General features: G+C 38.7%; 1 protein-coding gene across 6 annotated transcripts in view; it reads left to right on the forward strand.

Annotated features, from left to right (window-relative positions):
• LOC584392 (arylsulfatase I) overlaps nt 1–26171 on the forward strand; it is a 31097-nt gene extending 4926 nt beyond the window's left edge. For all 6 annotated transcript variants that reach the window (XM_030989594.1, XM_030989596.1, XM_030989599.1 and 3 more), the window contains 10 exons: nt 3194–3333; nt 5205–5364; nt 6438–6550; nt 9739–9846; nt 13365–13493; nt 15717–15846; nt 16569–16926; nt 21775–21926; nt 24239–24406; nt 25179–26171. In XM_030989594.1, coding sequence (XP_030845454.1) covers nt 3194–3333; nt 5205–5364; nt 6438–6550; nt 9739–9846; nt 13365–13493; nt 15717–15846; nt 16569–16926; nt 21775–21926; nt 24239–24406; nt 25179–25342 — 1622 coding nt within the window. In that variant the 3' untranslated portion in view covers nt 25343–26171. The remainder of the gene's footprint in view (nt 1–3193; nt 3334–5204; nt 5365–6437; nt 6551–9738; nt 9847–13364; nt 13494–15716; nt 15847–16568; nt 16927–21774; nt 21927–24238; nt 24407–25178) is intronic.
• The last annotated feature ends 355 nt before the right edge of the window (nt 26172–26526 follow it).

Raw genomic sequence — 26526 nt, forward strand, 5'->3', positions numbered from 1 at the left:
AACATTGGAGAGAGAGTGTGAACTTTATACGTAGTTTATAAGCTTCTAACAACCAAACTTGTGGACCTTGTATTATTTACACAATTTCTTGTTGTCTGCTGCCTCAAGATCATTGGAGTGAAGAAAAGTAACAATGTATAGAAAGAGGCCCTTTTTGGTGAAGGATTAATGCTTTTTATCCAAATGGATTCTTCTAGGCCTTGAAGACTTGAATAGCTTTTCCGGGATAAAAGATCTTATGGTCCCTACACAATGATATGGTAGTTATGGCTAGCCTTACATGGTAGGCGATAATGTGATAGATGTATAACTAGCACCCTGCATGAAAAAGCAGGTAAATAAAACCTAGAATAAGCTCAAAATCCCCCCTTTCTGCACCCAACGATCATTGCAACCGGCTTCAGAGTTCGCTAGTGGACTCTTCTTTCTTATAAAAAAAAATCGGTCAAGAATTTAATAACAAATGTGAAAAATTGATATCGGAGTGCCAGCGATTCGCTTACCTTCAACGTTTTCCTAATGTTAATTACATGTAGTTAATGTGTGATTTACATTAAAATAATGCTGACTTCTAATTGGAGTTTACGATTAGGGTTCAGCCGGAAATGCAAATACACATGGTTTAACCATATTTAATGTACGGTAATAGTGATTATTGTTTAGTATGCTAAGGTTGCAAAATTCATGCCTTGGAAGTGTGAATTTGATCAATCAGAGGCCTTCGGTTCGGGCAATATCAGCGTGCCTTGGCCCCCCCCCCCCCCCCCCGCAAAAAAAAAAAAGGAGAGAGAGAGAAGGAAAAGAAGGGAAAGAGAAGAGAAAGGGAAAAAAAGAAGAGGAAGAAGAAAAGAAAAGAGGGAAGAAGGAGATCGGGGGGGGGGGAAGGACTTGCCTCCCTCCTTCCCCCCCCCCCACCAATAAAAAAAATAAAAGAGAAGGAAGGAAAGGGAAAGAAAAAAGATAAAGAGGAGATAAAGGGAAGGACAAAATAGGAAGAAGAAAAGAAAAGAAGGGGGATATCAGTTGCAATTTTCCCGCCAACAAGGTGTAGATCGGAGGGGGGGGGGGGGCCACTGGCATACTGATAGGGGAGGGGGGGGGGGGTTGGAGAAATAGAATTCAAACGTGGTTTATTTATAATTCCATAACGGTGGTTAACAAATAATGCTGAAATGAGATAATTTTCCTCACTTCATGCGTTTGTTGGAAAATGACAAATTCCTAAATTTACAGCCAGGCAAGAAAATGCTTCTTGAGGTGCCTACATATTTATCAGGGCCCGCGGAACGGCGGGGATCGGGATCCTCGAGCCCCTCCCCCACACTTTCTTTGAAAAAGTATATTAAAGAGAAATAGAAAGAAAGAGAGCGAGAAAGAAAAAAATGTTAAGTGCCAGTGTCACATTATAATGGGGTATCAAAATATGCTCATCTGACCATGATTAAAATGAATGCCTAAAATCCTAAGGGCTCTGCCCCCTGGATTCCACCTAGGGCCCTAAGGCGGGCCCTTAGATGCTCATATGACTGTCATTTAATGCCTAAAACCCCTGATTTCTGGGGGCTCTGCCCCCTGGACCCCACGCCAAATAGTGTCCTGCTAGTGTCACAAATAATAAGGTATAAAAAATGCTCATCTGACCGTAATTAAACGCCTGAAACCCCTGAGCTTCTGGGGGATCTGCCCCCTGGACCCAACCAAGAGCCCTTAGGCGGGCCCCTCGATACTCATCTGACCGTAATTGAGTGCCTAAAACCCTTGAGATTCCGGGGCTCCGCCCCCTGAACCCCAAGCCAATTAGTGACCTGCCATTGTAACAATTGGGTATCAAAATAATGCTCATCTGACCGTAATTAAATGCCTAAACTCCTGAACTTCCGGGGCTCTGCCCCTGGACCCCGTCTAGGGCGCTAAGGCGGACCCCTGAATGCTAATCTGACCGTAAATTAAAACCTTAAACCCCTGAGCTTCCGGGGCGGACAAGGTATCAACATATGCTCATCTGACAGCAGGCGCGTAGCCAGGGGGGCGGTGGGGTGGTCCCCCAATAAATGCCGGCCAAAAAAGAAAGGAGTGTAAAGGAAGAGGACGTAGGAAGAAAAGGGAATAGACAAAGAACATATTTGAAATTCAGACAAGGTCTTCTTTCTCTAATGAATTAATGAAACGTCAAAGCTTCCGCGCTACGCGCGATGGAAGGGCAGGGGGAACTTAATTCAGACGAGGATAATTTTCGGGAACGGTACAACGAATCGTCTTCTTTCTATAATAATTTAATGAAACGTCGAAGCTTCCGCGCTTCGCGCAGAAGGGGGGGGATTGATTTAGACAAGAATTAAGAGTCGAGAACGGTACGACGAATCTTCCTCTTTCTCTAATGATTTAATGAAACGTAAAAGCTTCCGAGCTTCGCGCGATGGGGGAAACTAAATTATTTTCGAGAGCGGAACAACGAATCGTCTTCATTCTCTAAAAATTTAATGAAACGTCGAAGCGGGGGGAAAACTGAATTTAGACAAGGATTAAGAGTCGAGAACGGTACAACGAATCGTCTTCTTTCTTTAATGATTTAATGAAACGTAAAAGCTTCCGCGCTTCGCGTGAGAGGGCGGAAACTAAATTTAGACAAGGATTAAAAGTCATAACGGTACAACGAATCGTCTTCTTTCTCTAATGATTTAATGAAACGTACAAGCTTTCGCGCTTCGCGCGGGAGGGAGGAGGGGAAAACTGAATTCAGATGAGGATTAAGAGTCTAGAACGGTACAACGAATCGTCTTTTTTCTCTAATGATTTAATGAAACGTAAAAGCTTCCGCGCTTTGCGCTGGAGGGTAAAAACTATTTTCAGACGAGTAAGCACGTACGGAAGGGGGGGGGGGAGGGGGTTAGGGGGTTGACCCTCCCCCCTTCGGTTTTTTATGTGTGTATTTTGGAGCACCCCCCCCCTTTTCTGTGATTTTTTTTTCCTCTCCCCCCCCCCCCCGCTTATTTAGCGGCTGGCTGAGTCGTTACGATTTTTTTTCGGACCAAAAAAAAAAAAGTGGGCCCCCCCCCCCTAAGAAATCCTGGATCCGCGCCTGGGCAATATAATATGTTGTATTGCCCTGAAGGCAGTCAATATATTACTTAATTATACCTCAGTAAAAAATATATAAATTTGATATTTCTTTACTTGCTCTCTTTATGAATAGACAAAATTACTATGGAATGGAGGAAAGCAATGGAGTTCATCACTTGTTTCATGGTTCTCCTGGCTGGGGCTTTGGGGGATGAAGAATCTAAAGATCATGGCCAGCCACCACACATTATCTTCATTGTAGCTGATGATTTGGTAAGATGGAATATGTTTAACCTTTGCTTTGTAGACCCTCAAGTTATATTAATAATAGCCATATTTGTATAGCGCTTGATACTTTTTTTCTATTAAAAATTAAGTGCTTTACATTTTAATTGATATCTGCAAGGATGTTGCTAGAGGTTTTGATCTGGGCTTCATTACTTTATCCCTAAATTCACCATCCATCCATCTACCCGTCCATATATCCATTCATTTATTTATCAATCGATCAATCCATCCATCCATCCGTCCTTTGATCTATCCATCCATCCGTCCTTTGATCTATCCATCCATCCGTCCTTTGATCTATCCATCCATCCGTCCTTTGATCTATCCATCCATCCGTCCTTTGATCTATCCATTCATCCTCATATCCATCCATCTACCCATCCATCTATTTGTCAATCAATTGATCGATCCATATATAATAATAATAAAGATAGATTTATTGACGGCATAATAAACTGAAGTTTTTTCTATGCGCTTTACAAATTAAAAAATAAAAACATGTACAAGTATATCCATCCGTCCTTCTATCTATCCATTCATCTTTCTATCCATTCATCTATCCATGTACATGTACATGTAGATCCATCCCGCATTCTTCCTATTCATCCACATTTTATCTCCATTTTCTATCTCCCTCCATATTTAACCATCCAATTAAGGCAACTATATGTATCCATCATTTAACTGACTCCATTCATGCATCACTTGTATCCACCCATCAACCCGCCCCATCTACCCACCTACCATCCATGCAGCCATGAATCAACCAAATAATTCATCCATCTATCTATTCATCCATCATTCCACCCATTGATTCATTCATCCATCCATCAACTATTCATCCATCTTGTCATCTGTCCATCTATCTATTCATCCATCATTCCACCCATTCATTCATTCATCCATCCATCAAGTATTCATCCATCTTGTCATCTGTCCATCCATCTATCCATCCATCATTCCACCCATTCATTCATTCATCCATCCATCAACTATTCATCCATCTTGTCATCTGTCCATCCATCTATCCATCCATCATTCCACCCATTCATTCATTCATCCATCCATCAAGTATTCATCCATCTTGTCATCTGTCCATCCATCTATCCATCCATCATTCCACCCATTCATTCATTCATCCATCCATCAAGTATTCATCCATCTTGTCATCTGTCCATCCATCTATCCATCCATCATTCCATCCATCCGGCCATCCATCTATCCATCCATCAGTCCATCCATCCGGCCATCCATCCACCCATCTATCAGTCCATCCATGCATCTGTCTAGCTACCAGTCCACCCATTCATCTATCTATCCATCCATCATTCCCCCAATCATTCATCCATCAACTATTCATTCATCTTCTTATCTGTCCATCCATCCACCCATCAACCTATCAAACAGTCCACCCACTATTCCACCCATCCATTTATCCATCCATTCACCTTCCAGCCATCAACCAACCAATTCATCCATCTACCATTCCACTTCCATTCTGAGTTATGCAATGACCGTTTGGGTAGATTTCCAATTTCATTTAATTTTTGGTCATCATCAATAGTGATCCGTCAGTTTATGACAGGTTCAGTGACCCAAGCAAAATTCTATATCAAGTGTCTCTCCAAGTTCCTCGGTCTTGACCCGTCCGTTTCAGTGTTTCATACCCTGTTGCTCCACATTCTGTGATTACATCGTCTAGAAAGCCTTTACGAGGTCTTCCCCTCTTCCTCTTTCCATGAATGAGACCTTCTTTGACTCTGAGCATCAATCCCTCATCATGCCGCATTATGTGTCCGAGCCATTTCTTCTCTCTCTCTCTAATCTTTCGGTATTCATCTATTAATTTCTATCAGGGTTGGGATGATGTCAGTCTCCACGGTTCTAGTCAGATCCCGACCCCAAACATCGACACCTTGGCACAAGATGGCGTAACATTGACAAACTACTATGTGTCGCCCCTCTGCACGCCATCGAGAAGCGCCATCATGACTGGAAGACATCCTATTCATACAGGTATGCATAGGTTTGAGCCCAGCGCACTCAAAACGATCCAACTTTAATCCAATTTTGGAAGAATTTGCCGTAGCAATTCATATATATATTGAAATGCATGTAAAAACTTTAAGCAACACTGCACTACTTGTACCTACTTGCTCCCTCTATATAGAAAACAATGCCAAATCGGTGACCATTGGTTACCCATTTTCTTATGTTTAGTGAGAGCTGAGTTGATGAGATAACCACCTGTCCAGTGACCTGGCAGGTGGACTAATCCCTCCTGTAAACTAGTACAGACAGGCTTTGAGAGCACAATCCTCTCTGGTTTAATACTTAGAAATGAAATGAAATGAAAATTAGAATGAAACCCTTCATTGTAACCTACGTCATTATGTAGAGGACATTTACTCGCCTTTTCATATACAACAATCAGGTTTGTAGGATATGTATATTCACTAAAGTTTCCAAAATAAGAAGACAGTTATCGTCTGCTATTTATAAGTTCAGAAGGGAGCAGCCATTACATATTTGCGCTGTACTCCGCCGATACCACGGTCTTTACGTGACCAATTTGCCAAAGTTGACAATGGGAGGATATGCGTGCGATTGGCAAGGCTTGCATACAGGGTCCAAGTTTCAAGCGATTCTCATTTCCTGAACCGTATACATTGGTTCAAATGCACATAGCTGCTGACCATTCATTTTCAAATGCAAAATTATCATTTTTTGACTTTCATTCACCTTTAAGGTTCTGTAAAATCAAAGAAAATCTAGATTTGGCTTGGGAGGCCTCCATGTGGGAGGGAAAGTCAAATCTGATCCGAATCGACAGCAGATCTTTTATGCAATTGTCTATGATTTGAAGCCGATGTCTTCGAAAATGTCAAGTCGTATATTGTACGATAGGCCTTGGTGAAAGATTCAAAATTCAAAGATTTATTTTGCTTCTCTTTATATTATTTTCAACGGTTACATTTCATAAGTAACAGAGAATACATAACATCTTGTGTAGTATATTGAATATCATAATTTTGAGAGTGCTTAGGGAATTTCATTGAAAACGCCCTCTATTGTTTTCATTTTTACAGGCCTGCAGTTTGGTGTAATATCTCCAGAAGCGCCATATGGATTGGGTCTGGAGGAGAAGACTATGGCACAGTATCTTAAAACATTAGGATACAGTACTCATGCAGTTGGAAAGGTAACATTTCACATCCACAAACCTTTTATATGTTCCACAATCTCTTATTTTTTTAATAAGCGGAGGGCCAAAGTAAGAAAAAGAGGGGTTAATACACCTTGTTCATTCAAAAGATTTTATCACAATACACAATATTTCAGCAAACACCCCTAAATCGGAGGGGGCGTCCAAAAAAGACACCCTTTTAAAGAAAAATAGTATTTTTGTGAATACAGAATTAAATGATCTACATTTTAATAATAATTTTAACAGAATTGGGATTCATTTACATCAAAGATTTCCAAGTGAAAAACATTATTTTAGATTTTCTTTTCTCGAAATATTGATTTTTTTCCCCTTTTTTTCCATATATCAAATCAGAGAGGTCCTTTTTTTGTATAACTTTCCAGGAATTTGTTGAATTAAGTATTGCTGTAAATGACAAGCCTTTTGTTGACGATGTTGCCATTTAACCCTTACTGTACTGGGCTATTTTGAGCACCCACTGACTGGGGGGGGCCTGGGAGGCCCCCCCCTATGATCTCGGCCGTCGATTGTCCGATGAACACGAAAATTTGCACGTTTGTAGATATTTACGTAAGGAACAAGATGGTATAATTAGTTTTTTCCGAATATGCAAATTTTTGTCGTTAGCCTAATTTATTATGCAAAAATGCTAATTTTATGCATTTTACAGAAAACGTTTCAAACTCCACTTTTTGAATGTTGAAACTCATTATTCATATGAAACTTCTTTTTTAACTCAAACAAGTTAATTTAATGTAATTAATAATGATAATTTATGCAAATTTTGATGCAATTTTTTTTTTTTTTTTTTTTTTTTTTGATGACATGCGCATACTAATTGTTATGTAACGCCTTACAGGTATATCCGATTTCGACGGAAATGGTATCAAAATGTGCGTGAGACTTGAGGGAAAAAAGTCATGAAACGACAATTCAAAATTCCAAGCGGTTGCGGCGCAAACTCAGAAAATGTCGAGGGGGGGGCCTCCCAGGCCCCCCCCAGTACAGTAAGGGTTAAGAGGGAAGATGACATGTCAAGAAAGAACTTTTATTGTCGACATATTATGTTTCAATTGTATCTTTTGACGTACGTCCGATTTTCTTTAAATAAAAAGTAATTCATTATCTTAATCAACTAACACCCCAGTTCACAATAATTATGTTTCTCATTTTTAAAGAAAGGTGTGATGTAAATTCATCATTCAATAAGGAAGTGATTAATTAAAATTAATCAACTTATGCCTTGGTTCCCTCTAACATTACTCATTTTTATGCCTCCGCCACCGAAGGCATCATGTTTTCGGGTTGTACGTCCGTCCCGTTTGACCGTTATCACAATATCTCAAGAACCATTTAAGATTTAAAATTAAGACTCGGGAATAGTATTTATCACCATAGGAAGACGATCTGATTAGATTTTGGAGTACGTAGGTCAAAGGTCACAGGTCACAGAGGTCAACTTATGAAATTCCTTGTATTGAGTTTGTTAGCGCGATATCTCAAGAACCATTTGAGATTTAAACTTCAAACTTAAGGATAGTATGTATCACCATAGGAAGACGATCTGATTAGATTTTGGAGCACGTATGTCAAAGGTCGAGGGTCACAGAGGTCAACTTATGAAATTCCATACATTGAGATTGTTATCATGATATCTCAAGAACCACTGGAGATTTAAACTTCAAACTTAGTGATAGTGTGTATCACTATAGGAAAACAATCTGATTACATTTTGGAGCACGTAGGTCAAAGGTCAAGGGTCATGGAGGTCAACTTATGAAATTCCATACATTGAGATTGTTATCATGATATCTCAAGAACCACTGGAGATGTAAAAACTTCAAACTTAAGGATAGTATGTATCACCATAGGAAGACGATCTGATTAGATTTTGGAGCACATAGGTCAAAGGTCAAAGGTCACAGGACTCATTATGTATGCAAAAACAGCTTGTGATCGCGTTATCTGAACAACCGATTGATGGATTCCTGCCAAACTTTGGTCATGTATGTATCTTGCAGAGCTGATGAACTGATTAGATTTTGGGGTCACGAGGTCAAAGGTCAAAGGTCACAGGGCTCATTATGTATGCAAAAACAGCTTGTGATCGCGTTATCTGAAGAACCGATTGATGGATTCCTGCCAAACTTTGGTCATGTATGTATCTTGCAAAGCCAATGAACTGATTAGATTTTGGGGTCACGAGGTCAAAGGTCACAGCGCACATTGTGTATGCAAAAACAGCTCGTGATCGCCTTATCTCAAGAACCGATTGATGGATTCCTGCCAAACTTAGGTCATGTATGTTACTTGCAGAGCTGATGAACTGATTAGATTTTGGGGTCATGAGGTAAAGGTCAAGGTCATGCGGCTCATGTATGCAAAAATAGCTTGTGATCGTATTATCATTAGAACAGATTGATGGATTCCTGCCAAACTTAGATCATTTATGTATCTTGCAGAGCCAATGAATGGTTCATAAGATCAAAGGTCATGGGCTCATTATGTATGCAAAAATAGCTTGTGGACGCATTCTCATTAGAACTGACAGATGGATTACTATTTAACTCAGGAAATCTTGCAGAGCCAATGAACTGAGTAGATTTTAGGGTCATGAGGTCAAAGATCAAAGGGTCATATATGTATATGAGAAATTGCTTGTAATCACGATATTCTGAGAACATGTTAATGGATTACAATTGAACTTGAATTTGAAAAATTTCTTCCGTTTCGGTTTGTAAAATTGCTCTATGACGGAGGCATCATTTTCGACTGCGCGCAGTCGAATTCCATCTAGTTTTAAGATGGCCCAATGTACATTGGAAGTGGGTTCATTCCTAGATGATGAAATGATTAGTTAATATGTTAACCCTATATTGCCTTGGGAGGGGGGGGGGGCTTTAGAAGCCCCCCTCTACATTTTTTTGTGATAATTTTTTAACACAAATTAAATTTGCGCTAAAGTTTTATGACTTTTCCCTTTTGAGTCTTGCGCATCTTTTGAATTTTTTTTTTGAAATCGGACCAAGCGTTGTTATGTAGATCAACTCACTTCTGTTGGAGAGTTCATGAATATTGACAGTGTAAGCTTTTCAAAGCTCAGCTTACTGCTGGTAATACAACCCTTTTCACACTTCAGGTTTTTATTTTCTGTGTTGGTCTTTTCTTTTCTTTGGTTACAGTGGCATTTGGGATATTTTGCCAAAGAGTACACCCCAACGTGGAGAGGCTTCGATTCTTTCTTTGGCTTCTATAATGGAAGAGGCGATTACTACACTCATGAAGAAGTGGTAATATAAATCAAGCAATATGGTGTCAAAGAGGGTGTCGGGTGCTTTAACGGTATGATGATCACTAATGTTTCACTAAAAAAATATCATCCATGTCATAGTTTCTCCTCTAACACATATTTTCAATCTATCACTAACAATCGGCACTGTTCCCAATAAAATGAAGATCGCAAAGGTTATACCTATTTTAAAAAAGGTGATCAACAAGACGTAGGAAATTACTGCCCCATTTCACTTCTAACCATATTCTCAAAGATCCTTAAAGGGGAAGTCCACCCTGAAATTAAGTTAGTTTTAATAGGAGTAGAAAAATGAGAGAAACAAGTCAGTGAAAGTTTGAGCAAATTCCGATTAAAAATATTAAAGGAAGTTAGGATTTTTGAAGTTGTGATCAATCAAACACAAATTGGCAACTCTATGACGTATCATGCGAGCTCAACTTCCATTTGCTCAGTACTAAAAAAATCTAAAATTTTCATTTTCCCTCAAGTAAAATTTCAACCATACATGCACCCTAAATATAATAATTGCAAATATGTTCCTATACTCCCCCTGCAAGGAACAAATATATATTCCGTCATCAATAACGAAGAAAACATGATTTTATGGAATATTATGCACAAAGCAAATGAAGAAGAGCTCGTATGATAAGTCACAGAGTTGCCAATTTGTATTTGATTGATCACAACTTCAATAATTCACAACTTATTTTCATTCAGAATTTGCTCAAACTTTCACTCACCTGATTTTCTTATTATTCTGCCTCTATCGAAACAAACTTATTTTGGGGGTGGACTTTCCCTTTAAAAAAATTGTTTATTCTAACCTTATTGCTTTTTTGAATTGTAATCATGTTCTCTCCGGCTCCCAATTTGGTTTTCGCAAGAAGCACTCAACCGTGCACGCACTTCTATTATTTATCAATAAGATTGCAAATGCTATCGACAATGTGTTACATACTGCAGGTACTTTCCTGGACTTCTTCAATAATAATAATAATAATAATAATATTTTAGTCCACTCCAAATTTTATTAAACCGAAAATGGAAATTCTTTTTGCCCAATTGATCGTGAGCCCGGCAGCCACTGAGCAGCGCCAGATCGACATTGCTCTATCCTTCGATACAATTAATCACAATATTTTACTCCATAAGTTATCCCACTATGGTGTTCGAGGGAGGGCCTTGGAGTGGTTCAGGAGCTACCTCAGTGGTAGAAAACAGTTTGTATATATAGATGGTTCGGAATCGACTCTTCAACCAATTACCTGTGGCATCATCCAAGGTTTTCTATTAGGTCCGCTCCTTTTTATTTTATACATCAATGATCTCAAAAACTCTTTTGAAATGTCATCATTTATTCTTTTCGCGGATGACTCCGATTTTTTTTGCTCCAACAAAAACCCAGAAACACTTTAAATTGATCCAAGCAAATAAATTGACACTTCATATAAATAAAACATATTTCATGCTATTCAGTAATTCTGTATCATCCTTACCAGGTCATATCAAAATCAATAACATAACTATCAACCAGGTTGAATCCACCAAATTCTTTATAGGTGTCTATATAGACAGTAAACTAACATGGACAGTTCACATCAATTGTTTATGTAAGCTGTTGTCACGGAACTCAGGTGTAATGAATAAGTTGAAACCTTTTGTACCTCCTCATGTCATCTTTCTACTCTATTCTACCTTGATCTTGCCTTATCTTAATTATTGTATACTCCCATGGGGGAATAGCTCTATAAACCTTATGGACAAAGTTAACGTTGTACAAAAACGGGCTGTTAGAATAATAAATAATGTTGGTTTTCTTGCCAATACAAATATACGTTTCTATAATTGTAATATTCTTAAAATATCTGACTTACACTTATATAATATTGGAATATTTATGTATGAACTATCGAAAGATAATTTACCAGATGCTAGGAGCCTATTCACATACAAGCTATGCTTTTTTGTTTAGGCTCCCCACATTTTACATTGTTCTACCTTGCCTGTTATATCTACATATTTCTTCTTTTTTTTTCTTGTGTGAAATCTACTCTTTTAATAATATACGCCTGTTTAAAAACATTATAAAAAGAATATAAACAGTTTATATTCTTCTATGTAAAATGTGGAATAAATAAAACTTCAAACTTCAAAATGAGAAGGTTGAGTTCCGGGAAGAGGTAAAAAATATTTTGTGAGCATTACCATGTATTATGCAAATGTGGAAGAACATCAGATAAAAAATGTTCCCTGAAAAGCATGGCTCTTCAAATGCCTTAATATTCTAAATATGGATCATAAAAGATCGGGACAGATTTTTATGCCACATGTCGGTGTAGTCCCATATCTTTCTGTGTACATGTAACTTTACCAAGACTGGGCCAAATTTCTTATCATTTTGATGGTTCCAGAACCTTGCAGTACACACCAATACTTATGCTAGATGGTTAACCTTTTCTGATTGATTCCACGTTTCTTTCGCAATGCAATGGCATGACCAGAACTCAACTTTATCTTTTAAGTGGACCATTCACCTTAACAAAAAATTATGTTCAGCTGGGACGTGTAAAATCAACCTAAAAAAAAACTTCTCACATTCAATGGGATATCTGATAAAGAGTATGAAGAAAATAAAGAATATTATTAAACTGCACAGAACTGAAAACGTAAAACGGGCCTTATTTCATGCGAGGCAAGTTTTATGCAGTGTCTCGAGTAGTCTTCTTACAAGTCACTTTTATTTTCATTGAGAGTGTCATGGAAAGTCTCTTATCAGGAGTACTATTTGAAATTAGTATTTTGACATAGTATTGCCACATGGAATGACTAACATACAGAACAAATATTTTGTGGTTATTAGTTCACTTGAAACCCTTGATTGGAATTGTAATGGTACTGGGTTTGAGCCCAGCCCAGCACTGCACCAGTGTACTTTGGCAAGACATTTATCTATATTTGCCACTCTCCACCCAAGTGTTAAATAAGTACCTGGTATTAAAGATGTGAACATTAATGTGGTTGGATTGGCATGTTTGTGCTTGTAAGCTGCGCCTGGCTAGATTACTCCTCAGAGAGAGGAGCGTGTGCACTGTGATTACAGATCAATAATTGAATCCATAGACCAGGGTAATAGTTATTACAATGTAAAGCCCTTAGAAGTTAGAAATTTAGTAAAAGCGCTATACAAATATGACTGCTAACATTATTATCATTTTTTAAAATTCAATATCTAATCTGTGATTTTTTCGCCAATAAGACAAATTAGAAGTGGTTGCACATCTGACATTGTTTTACTGTACAGGAAATTACCCAAATATATACCTATTCCAAACTCTGTTGTATGTGATTTTTGCGTACATGTATTTTGATAACCCTACCTGCATATGAAAGCTTGCCTACTAAAGTTTAAGGTGGGTAGAAGCAAAATTACATCAACCCAAACAATTTATTTTTATCTACTGTGATTCCATATACCCCTTGATAACCCTTGAGTACAATGTCTGGTCTGGTCTGCAGCAAAGCGAGGTTTCTGGATATGACCTACACAAGAACGGAAAGGTTTATAGGCCTGCCTTCGGCCAGTATTCTACAGATATCTTTAATCAAGAAGCTGAGCAGATTATCAAGGCCCACAATGCATCACAGGTGAGAACTGAAAATATTCATCACTAGTTGGTTATTATTCTACAGATATCTTTACTGATGTTCTTTCCTTCATATATTTCAGACGAAAGATAGTCAACCTGTTCAAAACATAGAGCCACTCCTTCTACCCATCCTCTCCAACTCAAGAAAGATTACCAACAGTCCTTTTCAGGACTACACATGTGCTCAAGAAAGAAAGATTACCAACAGTTCTTTTCAGGACTACACATGTGCTCAAGAAAGAAAGATTACCAACAGTCTTTTTCAGGACTACACATGTGCTCAAGAAAGAAAGATTACCAACAGTCTTTTTCAGGACTACACATGCGCTCAAGAAAGAAAGATTACCGACAGTCCTTTTCAGGACTACACATGTGCTCAAGAAAGAAAGATTACCAACAGTCCTTTTCAGGACTACACATGTGCTCAAGAAAGATTGATTACCAACAGTCTTTTTCAGGACTACACATGCGCTCAAGAAAGAAAGATTACCGTCAGTCTTTTTCAGGACTACACAAGCACTCAAGAAAGAAAGATTACCGACAGTCCTGTTCAGGACTACACATGCGCTCAAGAAAGAAAGATTACCGACAGTCCTTTTCAGGACTACACATGCGCTCAAGAAAGAAAGATTACCGACAGTCCTTTTCAGGACTACACATGTGCTCAAGAAAGAAAGATTACCGACAGTCCTTTTCAGGACTACACATGCGCTCAAGAAAGAAAGATTACCGACAGTCCTTTTCAGGACTACACATGTGCTCAAGACAGAAAGATTACCGACAGTCCTTTTCAGGACTCCCCAATCCTCCCCCTTCTCCTTTTCTCTCACATGCTGCAACCGTAAACCTACTGTATATGTATTTCTGTCCTGTCTTTTCTTTCTTATTTCTGTTATCCTTTTCTTTCCTATTCCTGATGATGCAGCTTTGAAACCTTCATTGATAAAGCCATACAGCTTCTTGTTCATTATTAATGTATCATTTGACATTTCCATATTATGTGCATTTTACTTTTACAATGTTTCATTAAGCTGAATCAACAGAATTCTCGTTCATTTGCTTACATTTTTTTGTCATAAATTGAACTCTCTTTTCTTTTTTCTCTTTATCCTTTCCCTCTCCCTCTCTTCCACTTTTCACTCTTTCTTTCTTTCTTTCTTCTCAATTCACTGACAAACTGATTATCACCATTTTATAATTTACAATCACTTTTTGTTGTACTATAAGTTATTACTGAATTTTTAAATCTACTGTTTTTAATGCATTTTTATGTTTTCTGGTTGTCCGTCCGTCCGTACGTGGTACCGTACGTCCGTCCGTACGTCTGTCTGTACGTCCCATTCTCGTGATCGCGTTATCTCTAGAAATGATTGATGAATTCCTGCCAAAATTGAATCAGGCATGTATCTTGCAAAGCCAATGAGCTGATTTGATTTTGGAGTCACAAGGTCAAAGGTCACAGGGCTCATTATGTATGCAAAATAGCTCGTTATCGCGTTATCTGTAGAACCGATTGATGGACTCCTGCCAAACTTAGGTCATGTATGTATCTTGCAGAGCCAATGAAGTCGTCGCTGTTTTCATGAAGTGACGGTAGTGAAAAAAAATTGCATTCGATTTGCGTTACGATTTTCCTCACTACCGTCACTTCGTGAAAACAGGGACGAAGTGATTAGATTTTGGGGTCACGAGGTCACAGTTCAAAGATCACAGGGCTCATTATGTATGCACAAATAGCTTGTGATCACATTATCATGAGAACCAAAAGACAGTTTACTATCAAACTCAAGACATGTATATGTATCTTGCAGAGCCAATGAACTGATGAGATTTTAGGGTCATCAGGTCAAAGGTCAGTGGGCTCATTAAGGATGCCTATAAATAGCTTGTGAATCCATTATTAAAGACGACAGATGGATTACAATCAAACTTGAATTTTAAAAGTTGCTTCCGTTTTGGTTTGTAAAATTGCTCAATGGCGGAGGCATCATTTTCGACTGCGCACAGTTGAAGTTCCATCTAGTTATATGATACAAGGTGAGCAATGTACTTAACTTATTACTGAATTTTTAAATCTACTGTTTTTATTGCATTTTTATATGATACATTGTGAGCAAATTATTGTTAGTCTTTGGACATTTTATTTGGTATATTTGTAATTAAACTGAAATTGAATTGAATTGAATTTAAATTATTTTCTTTGTCATTTCTGTTTATTCAGCCACTGTTCCTGTACCTTGCACATCAAGCTGTCCATGCAGGAGTGTATCCTGATCGACTTCTTCAAGCACCTGACAAATACTATCAGAGGTTTCCTCACATTGAGACAGAGGGGAGGAGAATGTATGCAGGTAACACTTTATTTTCACTGATTCTATGTAACATTTTTGTGATCCTTCACCAGAAAACCACCAACAAGTTTTAAGGGCATAGTTTAATAATGTTTCCAGCTATACAAATATGAGATGCATGGCCCTAAGTGGTATCATTGTCTGTGATATGGTGTAATATTGAAGCGCTACACAAACTGCACTTCAAAATGATCAGGAAGTAACTAAAAAATGTAAAAATCTTTGAGTGACCGGTTATACCATACTCATTTCCCCCCGTAGACTGCAGTAAATAAAAATTAATGTGCACTTAACGTGCCAAAAAAAATGCGCGCTAATATAATTTTGCGCAGGTTATGACACTGGGTTAGAAAACCATGTGCGTGCCTATCAAGGCCTCCAAATATTTGGATTAAGTCTTGTAGGGAGCTGTCTTAAATTTAGGGTACAATACTTAGCCAAAGGTTTGAACTGAATACCAAAATTGGCTAAGTATTTTATCGAAGCCAAAAACTGAGTAAAATACTCATATTTCAAACTTGAGTGTTGAATTGAATACAAACCCAGACCTCTACAAAAGAAAGCTACCAGTAATATAGGGCCCTTGATAATGGTTTCAAGATTCATTTCACCATTGTGCTTACAAATTATTCTGTAATGTGCTTAGAGAAAGCATGTCATGAATGGGACATACATGTGCTTGAGTGTGCCATTTACCAGTTTCTATCGTTTTTCCTGATCAGCAATGGTGTCTGCTTTGGATGACTCTGTAGGCAGCATCTCCCAGACGCTACGAGATGCGGGCCTCTATGACAACTCCATCATCGTCTTCACAACCGACAATGGAGGCGCCACTTATGACTTCTTTGACGGCACCCACGCCAGTAACTGGCCCCTGAGGGGATGCAAGCACACTCTATGGGAGGGCGGGGTGAGGGGCACTGCCTTTGTAAACAGCCCTCTCATTAAGAAGCCCAGACGCTTCAGCGACCAGATGATGCACGTCTGCGACTGGTTACCCACGCTGCATAGCGTAGCCGGGGGTGACCCCAAGGAATTGAAGAATTCGGATGGATTCGACCAGTGGGATGCACTGTCCAAGTGAGTTAGACTTTAATGCATTAAAGACGCACAGGAGAGAGCTCCCATTGGGAGTTCGCCTCCACTTGGGTGTTACCCAATAACAGGTGTTATATAGGTTAAAGGTTAGGGAGTATGAAGAAAATAAGGGGTAGCATAAAACAGTGCATATGGAGCCCAAGTTCAAATTGAGTTCTATTTGGCCTCTAATCATATGAGTGCCTATACGTGCGTCAACTTGTCTACTTTACAAGTATTTTTACCGTTTACTGACGGCTATATTTGAACTGCATTATATCTTTCTAGAAGGGATAATTTTAGCTTATATTTAAGAGCAAAACATGTTATGGTGAGCACATGGCGTGTCATTTTGCTGACAGGAATTTGTCATATTCTACTGTGGTCTTTTCCCATAACAGTGTTAAACCGTAACCAAATACATGTAGAATGCATATACAGGGAATAATTTTTCTCAAATTTTTTGATTAGCAATGTCAACCGATGGATAAATATTTTAAATGAAATTCTGTACATTTCTATGGAAGAAAACTGCTACACAAAAGATATTTTGTATAGCAGTCATGCAAAAATGCATAGCAAATTGCGATGCGATACCAGGAAAATTATTCCCTGATATACCGGTTATATGAAAATACAATACTACATTGATTTACTAGTTTGTAGGTTGCAAAGACTTGATAAGTGTGGATTATAACGAATTGAAAAAATGCCTGACGCGGAACTGGTATTTCTTGTTCTGTTGTGTATTGCCTTCATCTCTAACTCATATCCTGCCATAAGGCCGCATGCATGTTACCGTTATAGTGCTTTGTACACGCGAGCGCGCTATCGATTGGAGGCACAATTCATGCGAGTGAGCCACAGCTTAACTGCTTCATGCATGCATGCTCGCATTCGTAATAGCAGTTATTGTTCATGCTCATTGTAATGTGCTGAGTGTTTCCCACGCGCTATTGATCGCACCATCAGATTCTCAGATTATCTCAAAATATACTTGGCACTGCAGGGGGGGGGGGGATTTTTGGCTTGGTACAATGGGAATTGGCCCTGTGGCACTGGGCTGTATTCATCATGGCAGGATAAGAGTAAAGTGGCTGTTGTTCCCACGCTGATGGGTTGACGCTTATTTTTCCTTATGGCTCCTATCCAAGCCTTCCTGTCTTCAGCATCTGCCTGGGTACGGACCAGGGCCGTATTCAATTCAATACTTTAGTACAAAATTCGAGCTTTTTACTTAGTATTTGGCTTAGATAAAATATTGGGTATTCAATTCAAACCTTGGCTAAGTATTTTACCCTAAATTTAAGACAGCTCCCTACCAGACTTAAGCCTTGAGACTTGATATCCTGCTAGAGAACTCTCTTCTCCAGTTTGTTAATGAAGTTACCCGCCCTGCATCTGAGAATACACTTGATCTTCTTCTTGCGTCAAATCCAACACTGGTGTCCGATGTCCTTGTCCATCCAGGAATATCGGACCATAACATCGTTGCTTTTTCGATCTCGGGGAATCCAAGAACTTGCCGCATTCCGCCAAGAAAAATCTACCAATTCCACAAAGCTGATCTTCAGAAACTCCGCAAGGCTGTTGCGAAATTCTCAATGGATTTTCTATCATCTTCACCAGAGCTGAAGTCAGTTGATGAAAACTGGACCTGTATCACATCACTCATCAACAAGTGCAAGGATGAATTCATCCCATCCAAGATGTCAAGAACCAGACGCAACTTGCCTTGGATCACCATTTCCCTCAAAAGGCAAATGAGGAAGCGGGATCGTTTGTTCAAGAGGGCACGAAGTCAGCCTAGTGCATCCAATTGGAAGGCCTACAGGCAGCTTCGAAACGTACTGACCAAACGTGTCCGCCAAGCTCATCACAATTACGTCTGCAACATAATAGGTGAGAGCCTATATGCGAACCCCAAGGCTTTCTGGTCATATGTAAAACAGCGTCGATCTGAAAACTTTGGTATACCACCCTTGAGAAATGATAACAAGCTCCATATCACAAACAAGGACAAGGCTGAATGTTTGAATAATTACTTTCATTCTACCTTCACCAAGAGCAACGTGGATCAAGTTTGCATAAACCGGCCCTCCCTATACAATGACATAGGGCATCTCCACATCCACCGGTCTGGTGTAGTTAAGCAACTGCTTCAACTGAATCCATCCAAAGCCAGTGGCCCAGATAAGATACATCCAAGACTTCTGAAGATGCTAGCACACGAGATAGCCCCTGCATTGTCATTTCTGTTTCAACAGAGTTACAATACCGGAGAAGTGCCTTTGGACTGGAAACGTGCACTTGTAGCCCCTATTCATAAGGCAGGAGATAAATGTTGCCCAGGTAACTACAGACCTATATCGCTGACGTGTATCTGCAGTAAGGTGATGGAACATATTATGCTTAGCCACATTTCTAAACATCTTGCAGCTAACAACATACTCATTGATGAACAGCATGGTTTCAGACAGAATCTTTCGACAACAACACAACTTGTCACAGCTACCGATGATTGGTCATCCTCTCTTCAATCTAGAGGCCAAACTGATATCGTCTTTCTCGACTTCCAAAAAGCGTTTGATCGCGTACCACATCCACACCTTAGATCCAAACTACATTACTACGGAATCAGGGGAGACTCTCTCCGCTGGACTATGTCACTCCTAGCGAATAGACATCAAGCTGTCGTCGTCAATGGTGCTCGCTCAGCATGGATGCCTGTTACTTCAGGAGTACCGCAGGGTTCTGTCATCGGCCCCGTACTTTTCCTGCTGTACATCAATGACATCAAACTCAACATCAAGTCCACAATGCGTCTATTTGCAGATGACAGTGTCATCTACCGGCGTATCGACTCTCCCTCAGACACTCATATACTGCAAGAAGATCTCCATGTTCTTGCAGACTGGTCTACTAAATGGCTGATGGGATTCAACATCAAGAAGTGTGCTTCATTGTCAATCACAAACAAGAAGCACCCCATCACAGTGGACTACACCCTACTAAATGAGTCAATTCCTCGAGTAAAACAATACAAGTATCTTGGTGTCACGATTACCCATGACCTTAAATGGAACACCCAATGTAAACTCACCACCCAGAAAGCCAATAGAACCCTTGGCCTCCTACGCAGAACTCTATCACCGTGCACCAAGAACATCAAATCCAAAGCCTACACAATGCTTGTTCGTCCCCAACTTGAGTATGGCAGTGAAGCTTGGAACCCTCGGACTCTGACATCAATACAAAGTCTTGAGAAAGTACAGCGAGCTGCCGCCCGTTTTGTATACCAAGACTACCGGAGAGTAACATCAGTCACAGCACTTGTCAACAAACTGGGATGGGATACCCTTCACAATCGCAGGCTTCTTGCACAGTCCACTTTGTTTTACAAGATGCACCATCATCAACTCAACATGCCTTTTCCCACTCACATTATCCCAGCTACATATCTGGGCAGAAATGATCACCCTCTGAAGTATGCAGTACCCCCAGCTTCCATTGATAGCTTCAAGTACTCCTTCTATCCTCGCACCATCTGGACGTGGAACCACCTATCAGCTGCTGCGGTAATATCTCCAACAGTGACCATCTTCCAGGAGGCTGCTCTACCCATCATCAGAGCGTTGCCTCCTCCTGTTGGGTCCAAGCTACTGTAGACTCCACGTCTTGGCTTTTACTTGCACGTCCACCGTTTTATTGTAAATAATAGACATCATTCACTGTTTTGAATTACTTCATGCACTGTCACTATGCCAGCACGTTGCACGGACATCCCAGTTTAGCTGTATGATAGCTGCCATCGGGATTATCTCTACAAGTAACAAGTAACAAGTAACAAGTAACAAGTAACAAGTAACAAGTAACAAGCCAATTATTTGGAGGCCTTGATTGGCGCTGGCAGGCAGGCATATGGTTTTCGTACACAGTATTATAACATGTGCACAATTATATCAGCGCGCATTTATTGCGTATTACTTTTGATTGACCGTGTGATGTCACGATGCTTATCAGTTAGTATTTGACTTAGATTTTGTCTTACATAAGTACAAGTCTAAGATGCAATTAGAATATGAGATAAGTAAATGTCTTAGCTTAGCCATTTACTAAGTAAATTTTTTACTTATGCTAAGTATTGAATTGAATACCGGCCCAGGGCCCTGTTTCATAAAACTTGATATCAATAACATGTTACAAGCTACTGTTATAAGCTACTGAAATCATAGCATCTGATTGGCTGAGAGCAAACTTGATATCAATAACAAGTTACAAGCTACTGTTATAAGCTACTGAAATCATGGCATGTGATTGGCTGAGAGCAAATTTGATATCAATAAAAAGTTACAAGCTACTGTTATAAGCTACTGAAATCATGGCATGTGATTGGCTGAGAGCAAATTTGATATCAATAAAAAGTTACAAGCTACTGTTATAAGCTACTGAAATCATGGCATCTGATTGGCTGAGAGCAAACTTGATATCAATAACAAGTTACAAGCTACTGTTATAAGCTACTGAAATCAAGGCATCTGATTGGCTGAGAGCAAATTTGTCATAGAAATTTAACAGTTGTTATAGATAACAAGTTTTATGAAAGGGGCGCCTTATTCCCTCAAGTCTTCCCTTCCAGGTTTGTGGGGTCTGCTTTTTAAGCGATAAACTGAACATTCTTTGTTTTCTAAAGCCAGTCTCCATCAAGCCTGTCTACACACTCAGAGCTATCCATTCTTTAGACACTGCTTCATTTATTTCTCTTCTTCCTCCAAATGTATGAAACCAGAAGCAATTGTTGCTTGAACTAAGCTCAAAGCAGTGTGTCTTTAATATCTGCTTTTCTTACAGTAATGTGCCTTCACCTAGAAATGAAATCCTTCACAACATCGAGCCTATCGAGAAGTACGCAGCCATCAGAGTAGGAGACTTCAAACTTCATTACGGTGCCTTCGGGGGTAAAATCGGGAGTAAATATTTCTCCGGCTGGTACCCGCCAGAAGGTACGTTTGATTATTTTCTGGGTGCTCTACATACCATTATCTCCATGATAATGATAATAATATTGATAATAATACAAGACTACAAACTTTTTTACGATTCCAGATGGTACATTTTTTTTTTCTAGGTACCCTTTGAACCAAGAATCTTAAAGGTAATACAAAGTTTTGGGAAATTTTGAAAATTGGGTGGATATTGAATCTTTACAATTTTGATATATTTGGATGCCTCTGTAGATGTATTATAAGCACTAAAAAAAATTAGCCCCTAAAACACTTCTGTTTTTGAGAAAAATTGATAATAAAATTTTACCGGTGCTCCCGGTAAATTTTGATAAATGACCGTACAATGGTAGCTGCGACCATGAAAATCTCAGAATATGTAGTTGGGATATATTATTTCCAAACGGAAATAGCTAATCGGTCGATTTTAGTCAAGAAACATTGTTTCATAGCTAAATTAATATCTTGACCTTGAGAGGGAGCTATACAACATAAAGAGGTTATTATTTTTAATTTCATAACTTAAGACTTGATTTCAACCGGGACAATGATCAATGTATATTGTAGGAACGCATATGCTTCCAATATGTTAATTTGAACCAAATTCATGACCCCATACCAAAACTTTGTAATACCTTTAATGATAATAATATTAATGATAATACAAAACTACAAAATTCATGACGGTTCCACAAGGTAAATATTGTTTTTTCTAGGTATCCTTTGAACCAAGAGTACTAATGATCATGATGATGATAATATTGATGATAATACAATACCGCAAACTCCATTATGGTTCCAGAGGGTACATATTATTTTTTCTAGGTACCCTTTGAACCAAGAATCTTAATGATAATAATATTGATGATAATATGAGACTACAAACTCCATTATGGTTCCAGAGGGTACATATTGTTTCTAGGTACCCTTTAAACCAAGAATCCTCCTAATAATGATGATAATACGAAACTACAAACTTCATAACAGTTCCAGAGGGTACATATTGTTTTGTCTAGGTTCCTTTTGCCCCAAGAAACTTAATGATAATGATAATAATGCTGCTTGTAAGTATCGGCTTGCATGTTGATGTAAATATACATACTATTTTTTCTAGGTACCCTTTGAACCAAGAATCTTAATGATATTGATAGTAACATTGATGATAATACGAGACTATAAACTTCATTACGGTACCAGAGAGTACATATTATTTTTTATAGGCAACTCTCAAACCAAGAATCTTCATGATAATAATATTAATAATGATGATGACTGGAGATTATAAGCATCATTATGCTACCTTGAAGGATTATCTCTCATTTAAATTCATTTATTTGATGAATTTTAATTTCTTCCATTTCTGAATTGAAAGAAAAAAATGTCAACCCTACACAAAATCTTATCCCATACGTTACCGACCACATCTGGAATTTTCATATATCTGATCACTTTGTAAGGTTTTAACAATACATCTGGTTTTATTAAGTGCTAAATACCAAATACTGTCTCTAAGCGCTTTACAGATATTGCCCCAGTTATCTGATTCATTCACGCTCACAGTGTGCGCCATTTCCACTCCCTGGGGAGTTTTTCTACCATATGGTCACCGGGAGGGCATATTAAAGCTACTATTGAAGGCTTTCGGCTTCCTACCTTGTCCCCATTTCTCTCCTTGTTATGGAGTGGTGTAAAATGCAAATAAATGCCATGCCAAAGGACATCAGTGCTCTACCATGGATCAAACCCAATGGCCCAAATTCACAAAGGAGGTTTAGATTTAACCCATGGTTTAAATATTCATTGACATAACCAATGGTCTAGTGGCGCAAAATAAGCGCGACACAGTCAGAGGTCCAATATTAGACACGCCCAAGACAAGGTACGCTTATTTTGCGCTACTTTTCAATCCATGGGTTATGTACATGAGGATTTAAACCATAGGTTAAGTTAAACCTCCTTTGTGAATTTGGTTTGTTATCTTTGCGCTGTGAATTGCCGTTTGGTCTACAACCAGTTCGTCTACTATCCACATGATCCCATAATCATTTTGTCTACTTATCATTTGGTCTAATGACATTTAGGCTAATCTCCAATAAGTCTATCACTCATTTCGTCTAATTTGCCAGTCGGTCTAATTTCCAGTTTGTGTTATGCTCATTTTGTCTACTGTCCATATGGTCTCATAATAATTTAATCATGAATAATAATAACCATCAAATGGTTATTAGACTTCATGGATGGTAAACAAAATTGGTATTAGACAGACAAATATAACCTTTATATAAGTTACCTCTTTCATTTATTTGTTTTAGGAGCAACTTCCAACAAGGCAGAGTACGTTCCTAACTCGTTTAGGGTACGATGTCCCTCCAAGCAAGCCAATGCTTCCACCAATTGTGACTACGGTGACCGCAAGCCTTGTCTGTACAACATCCGTGACGATCCCTGTGAATATAATAATATAGCCGACTGGAACCAAGGTGAATATACATGATGGGTAATAGTGTTGATGGTGATGATTATTTTCAAGATGATGCTCTCAATGTTATTGTTAATGATGATGATGATAGTGAGGATGATGATGATGATGGTGATGATGATGTTGATGATGATATTGATGGTGAGGATGATGTTGATGTTGATTGTGATGATGTTGATGATGTTATTGATGATGATGTCGATTTTAATGTTAATGTTGATGATGATAGTAAGGATGATGATGATGGTGATGGTGGTGATGATGTTGATGATGTTGATGATGGTGATATTGATGGTGAGGATGATGTTGATGTTGATTGTGATGATGTTGATGATGTTATTGATGATGATGTCGATTTTAATGTTGATGATGATGGTGATGATGTTGATGGTGATGATGGTGATGATGTTGATGGTGATGTTGATGATGGTGATGTTGATGGTAGTGATGATGATGGTGATGATGAAGATGATGATGGTGGTGAGGATCATGTTGATGTTGATGGTGATCATGTTGATGATCATGTTGATGATCATGATGATGGTGATGTCGATGATGATGGTGATGTTGATGGTAGTGTTGATGATGGTGAGGATGATCATGATGAAGATGATGTTGAGTATATTTAAACTGCCCAACAGTCCTTTTTCAGGACTAAAAATATGGTGAAACTGCAAAAATAAGGAATGTTATATGCAAGATCTAACCTTCAGAGATCGTCTGGCATAAGTGGTGATGTCTATCATTTTAACCCTCATCGTTTTCCTTCCCAGATATTGTTGAGGCTATGAAGGCTAGACTCCAGGAGTACCGTCGATCAGCCGTGGAGCCTAGGAACCAGCCCTTGGACCCTCAGAGTAACCCAAAACTCCATGGAAACGTGTGGGAGCCTTGGGTTACGCTATCAGAAGACGATCAGCATGTCACATACGCATAGCTTCCACTTAGACCCCAGCACTTCTGTCAGAAGGGCAAACTAAACTCAGAGGGTACTTTTCGGTGAAACCAAATCCAAATTGTCTTCAAATCGACCAACGGTTGGCTAATCTGGGTGATGTAAATGGAATTTTTGTAAGTGTAGTGTGGATCTCGCCCAAATGTTGGCAACCGGTATTCGGGGATATGATATATAATTTTTGGTTTGGTCAATTGGAAAAGAGAAAGAAATTTCACGGAAAAGGGTCATATCAAAGAGGGATCTGCAACTCAAATTATGTATGTCAAACTCCACAAAAAAATAGGGTATTTTATTGTGAATCTGGACTTGATAAGCCATGATATAACCGTTAGAGTTTGAGCCAATTTTGTTTAAAGGTAAAAAAGGGTCATATTTTGTGGTGTTATATTATGGTGCTACTAATAACTACTTTAATATACATGATATCTTTTGTAAATTTGTATTCAAATTATATTTTTTGGAACATGTACTTAAACTTTTGCTATGGAATCCTTTTTGAGTCTTACATATTATGAACTCTAGAGTGTATACAATTTTAAAGTTGTAGAGATTATCACTATAATTCTACCCCGCGAAGGACTCGATCTTATATTGTGTTGTCTTCCATAAAAATATATGAACAGTGTGGTTTCATTTTGGGCTTTCAAATCGACTTCAACTGTATGTGATTATGATAGTACACTATTCAGACGAATGCTGTGTATATTTTTTCTTAAGATATAGTATTTGTATGTTATTTACATTTTCTTGATTATATAATTCTTTTGAATTATTTCATTTGATGAATACAAGACAATAGGGAATGCTATAATCCCCTCACGTGGCAGTACTTTATAAGCGACATTACTGAATGTCATGGAGAACAATGTTTGTGTATATTTTGTAGAAGTGTCGTGGTCAAGTGGATATTATCACCGGACTGTAGATCACAAGGTCCGCTGTTCAAGTCCTGAAATGGCACAAATCTTCTTTGGCAATACATTGATCTACATTTGCCACTCCCCACCCAGGTTTTAAATGGGTACCGGTAGGATGCAAAAGTAAATGTGGTTAGATTAGCAAGTGTGCGCTTGTAAAAATGATGCCTGGCTGGAATGCTCCCCAGGGAGTGGAGAATGTGCATACATTGTGTGCGGGTAAGCCTGAATCTAATGACCGGGGTA

Source organism: Strongylocentrotus purpuratus, unplaced genomic scaffold (genome assembly GCF_000002235.5).
Source record: "Strongylocentrotus purpuratus isolate Spur 01 unplaced genomic scaffold, Spur_5.0 spur5_scaffold_18, whole genome shotgun sequence".
In the NCBI taxonomy this organism is placed as follows: domain Eukaryota; kingdom Metazoa; phylum Echinodermata; class Echinoidea; order Camarodonta; family Strongylocentrotidae; genus Strongylocentrotus; species Strongylocentrotus purpuratus.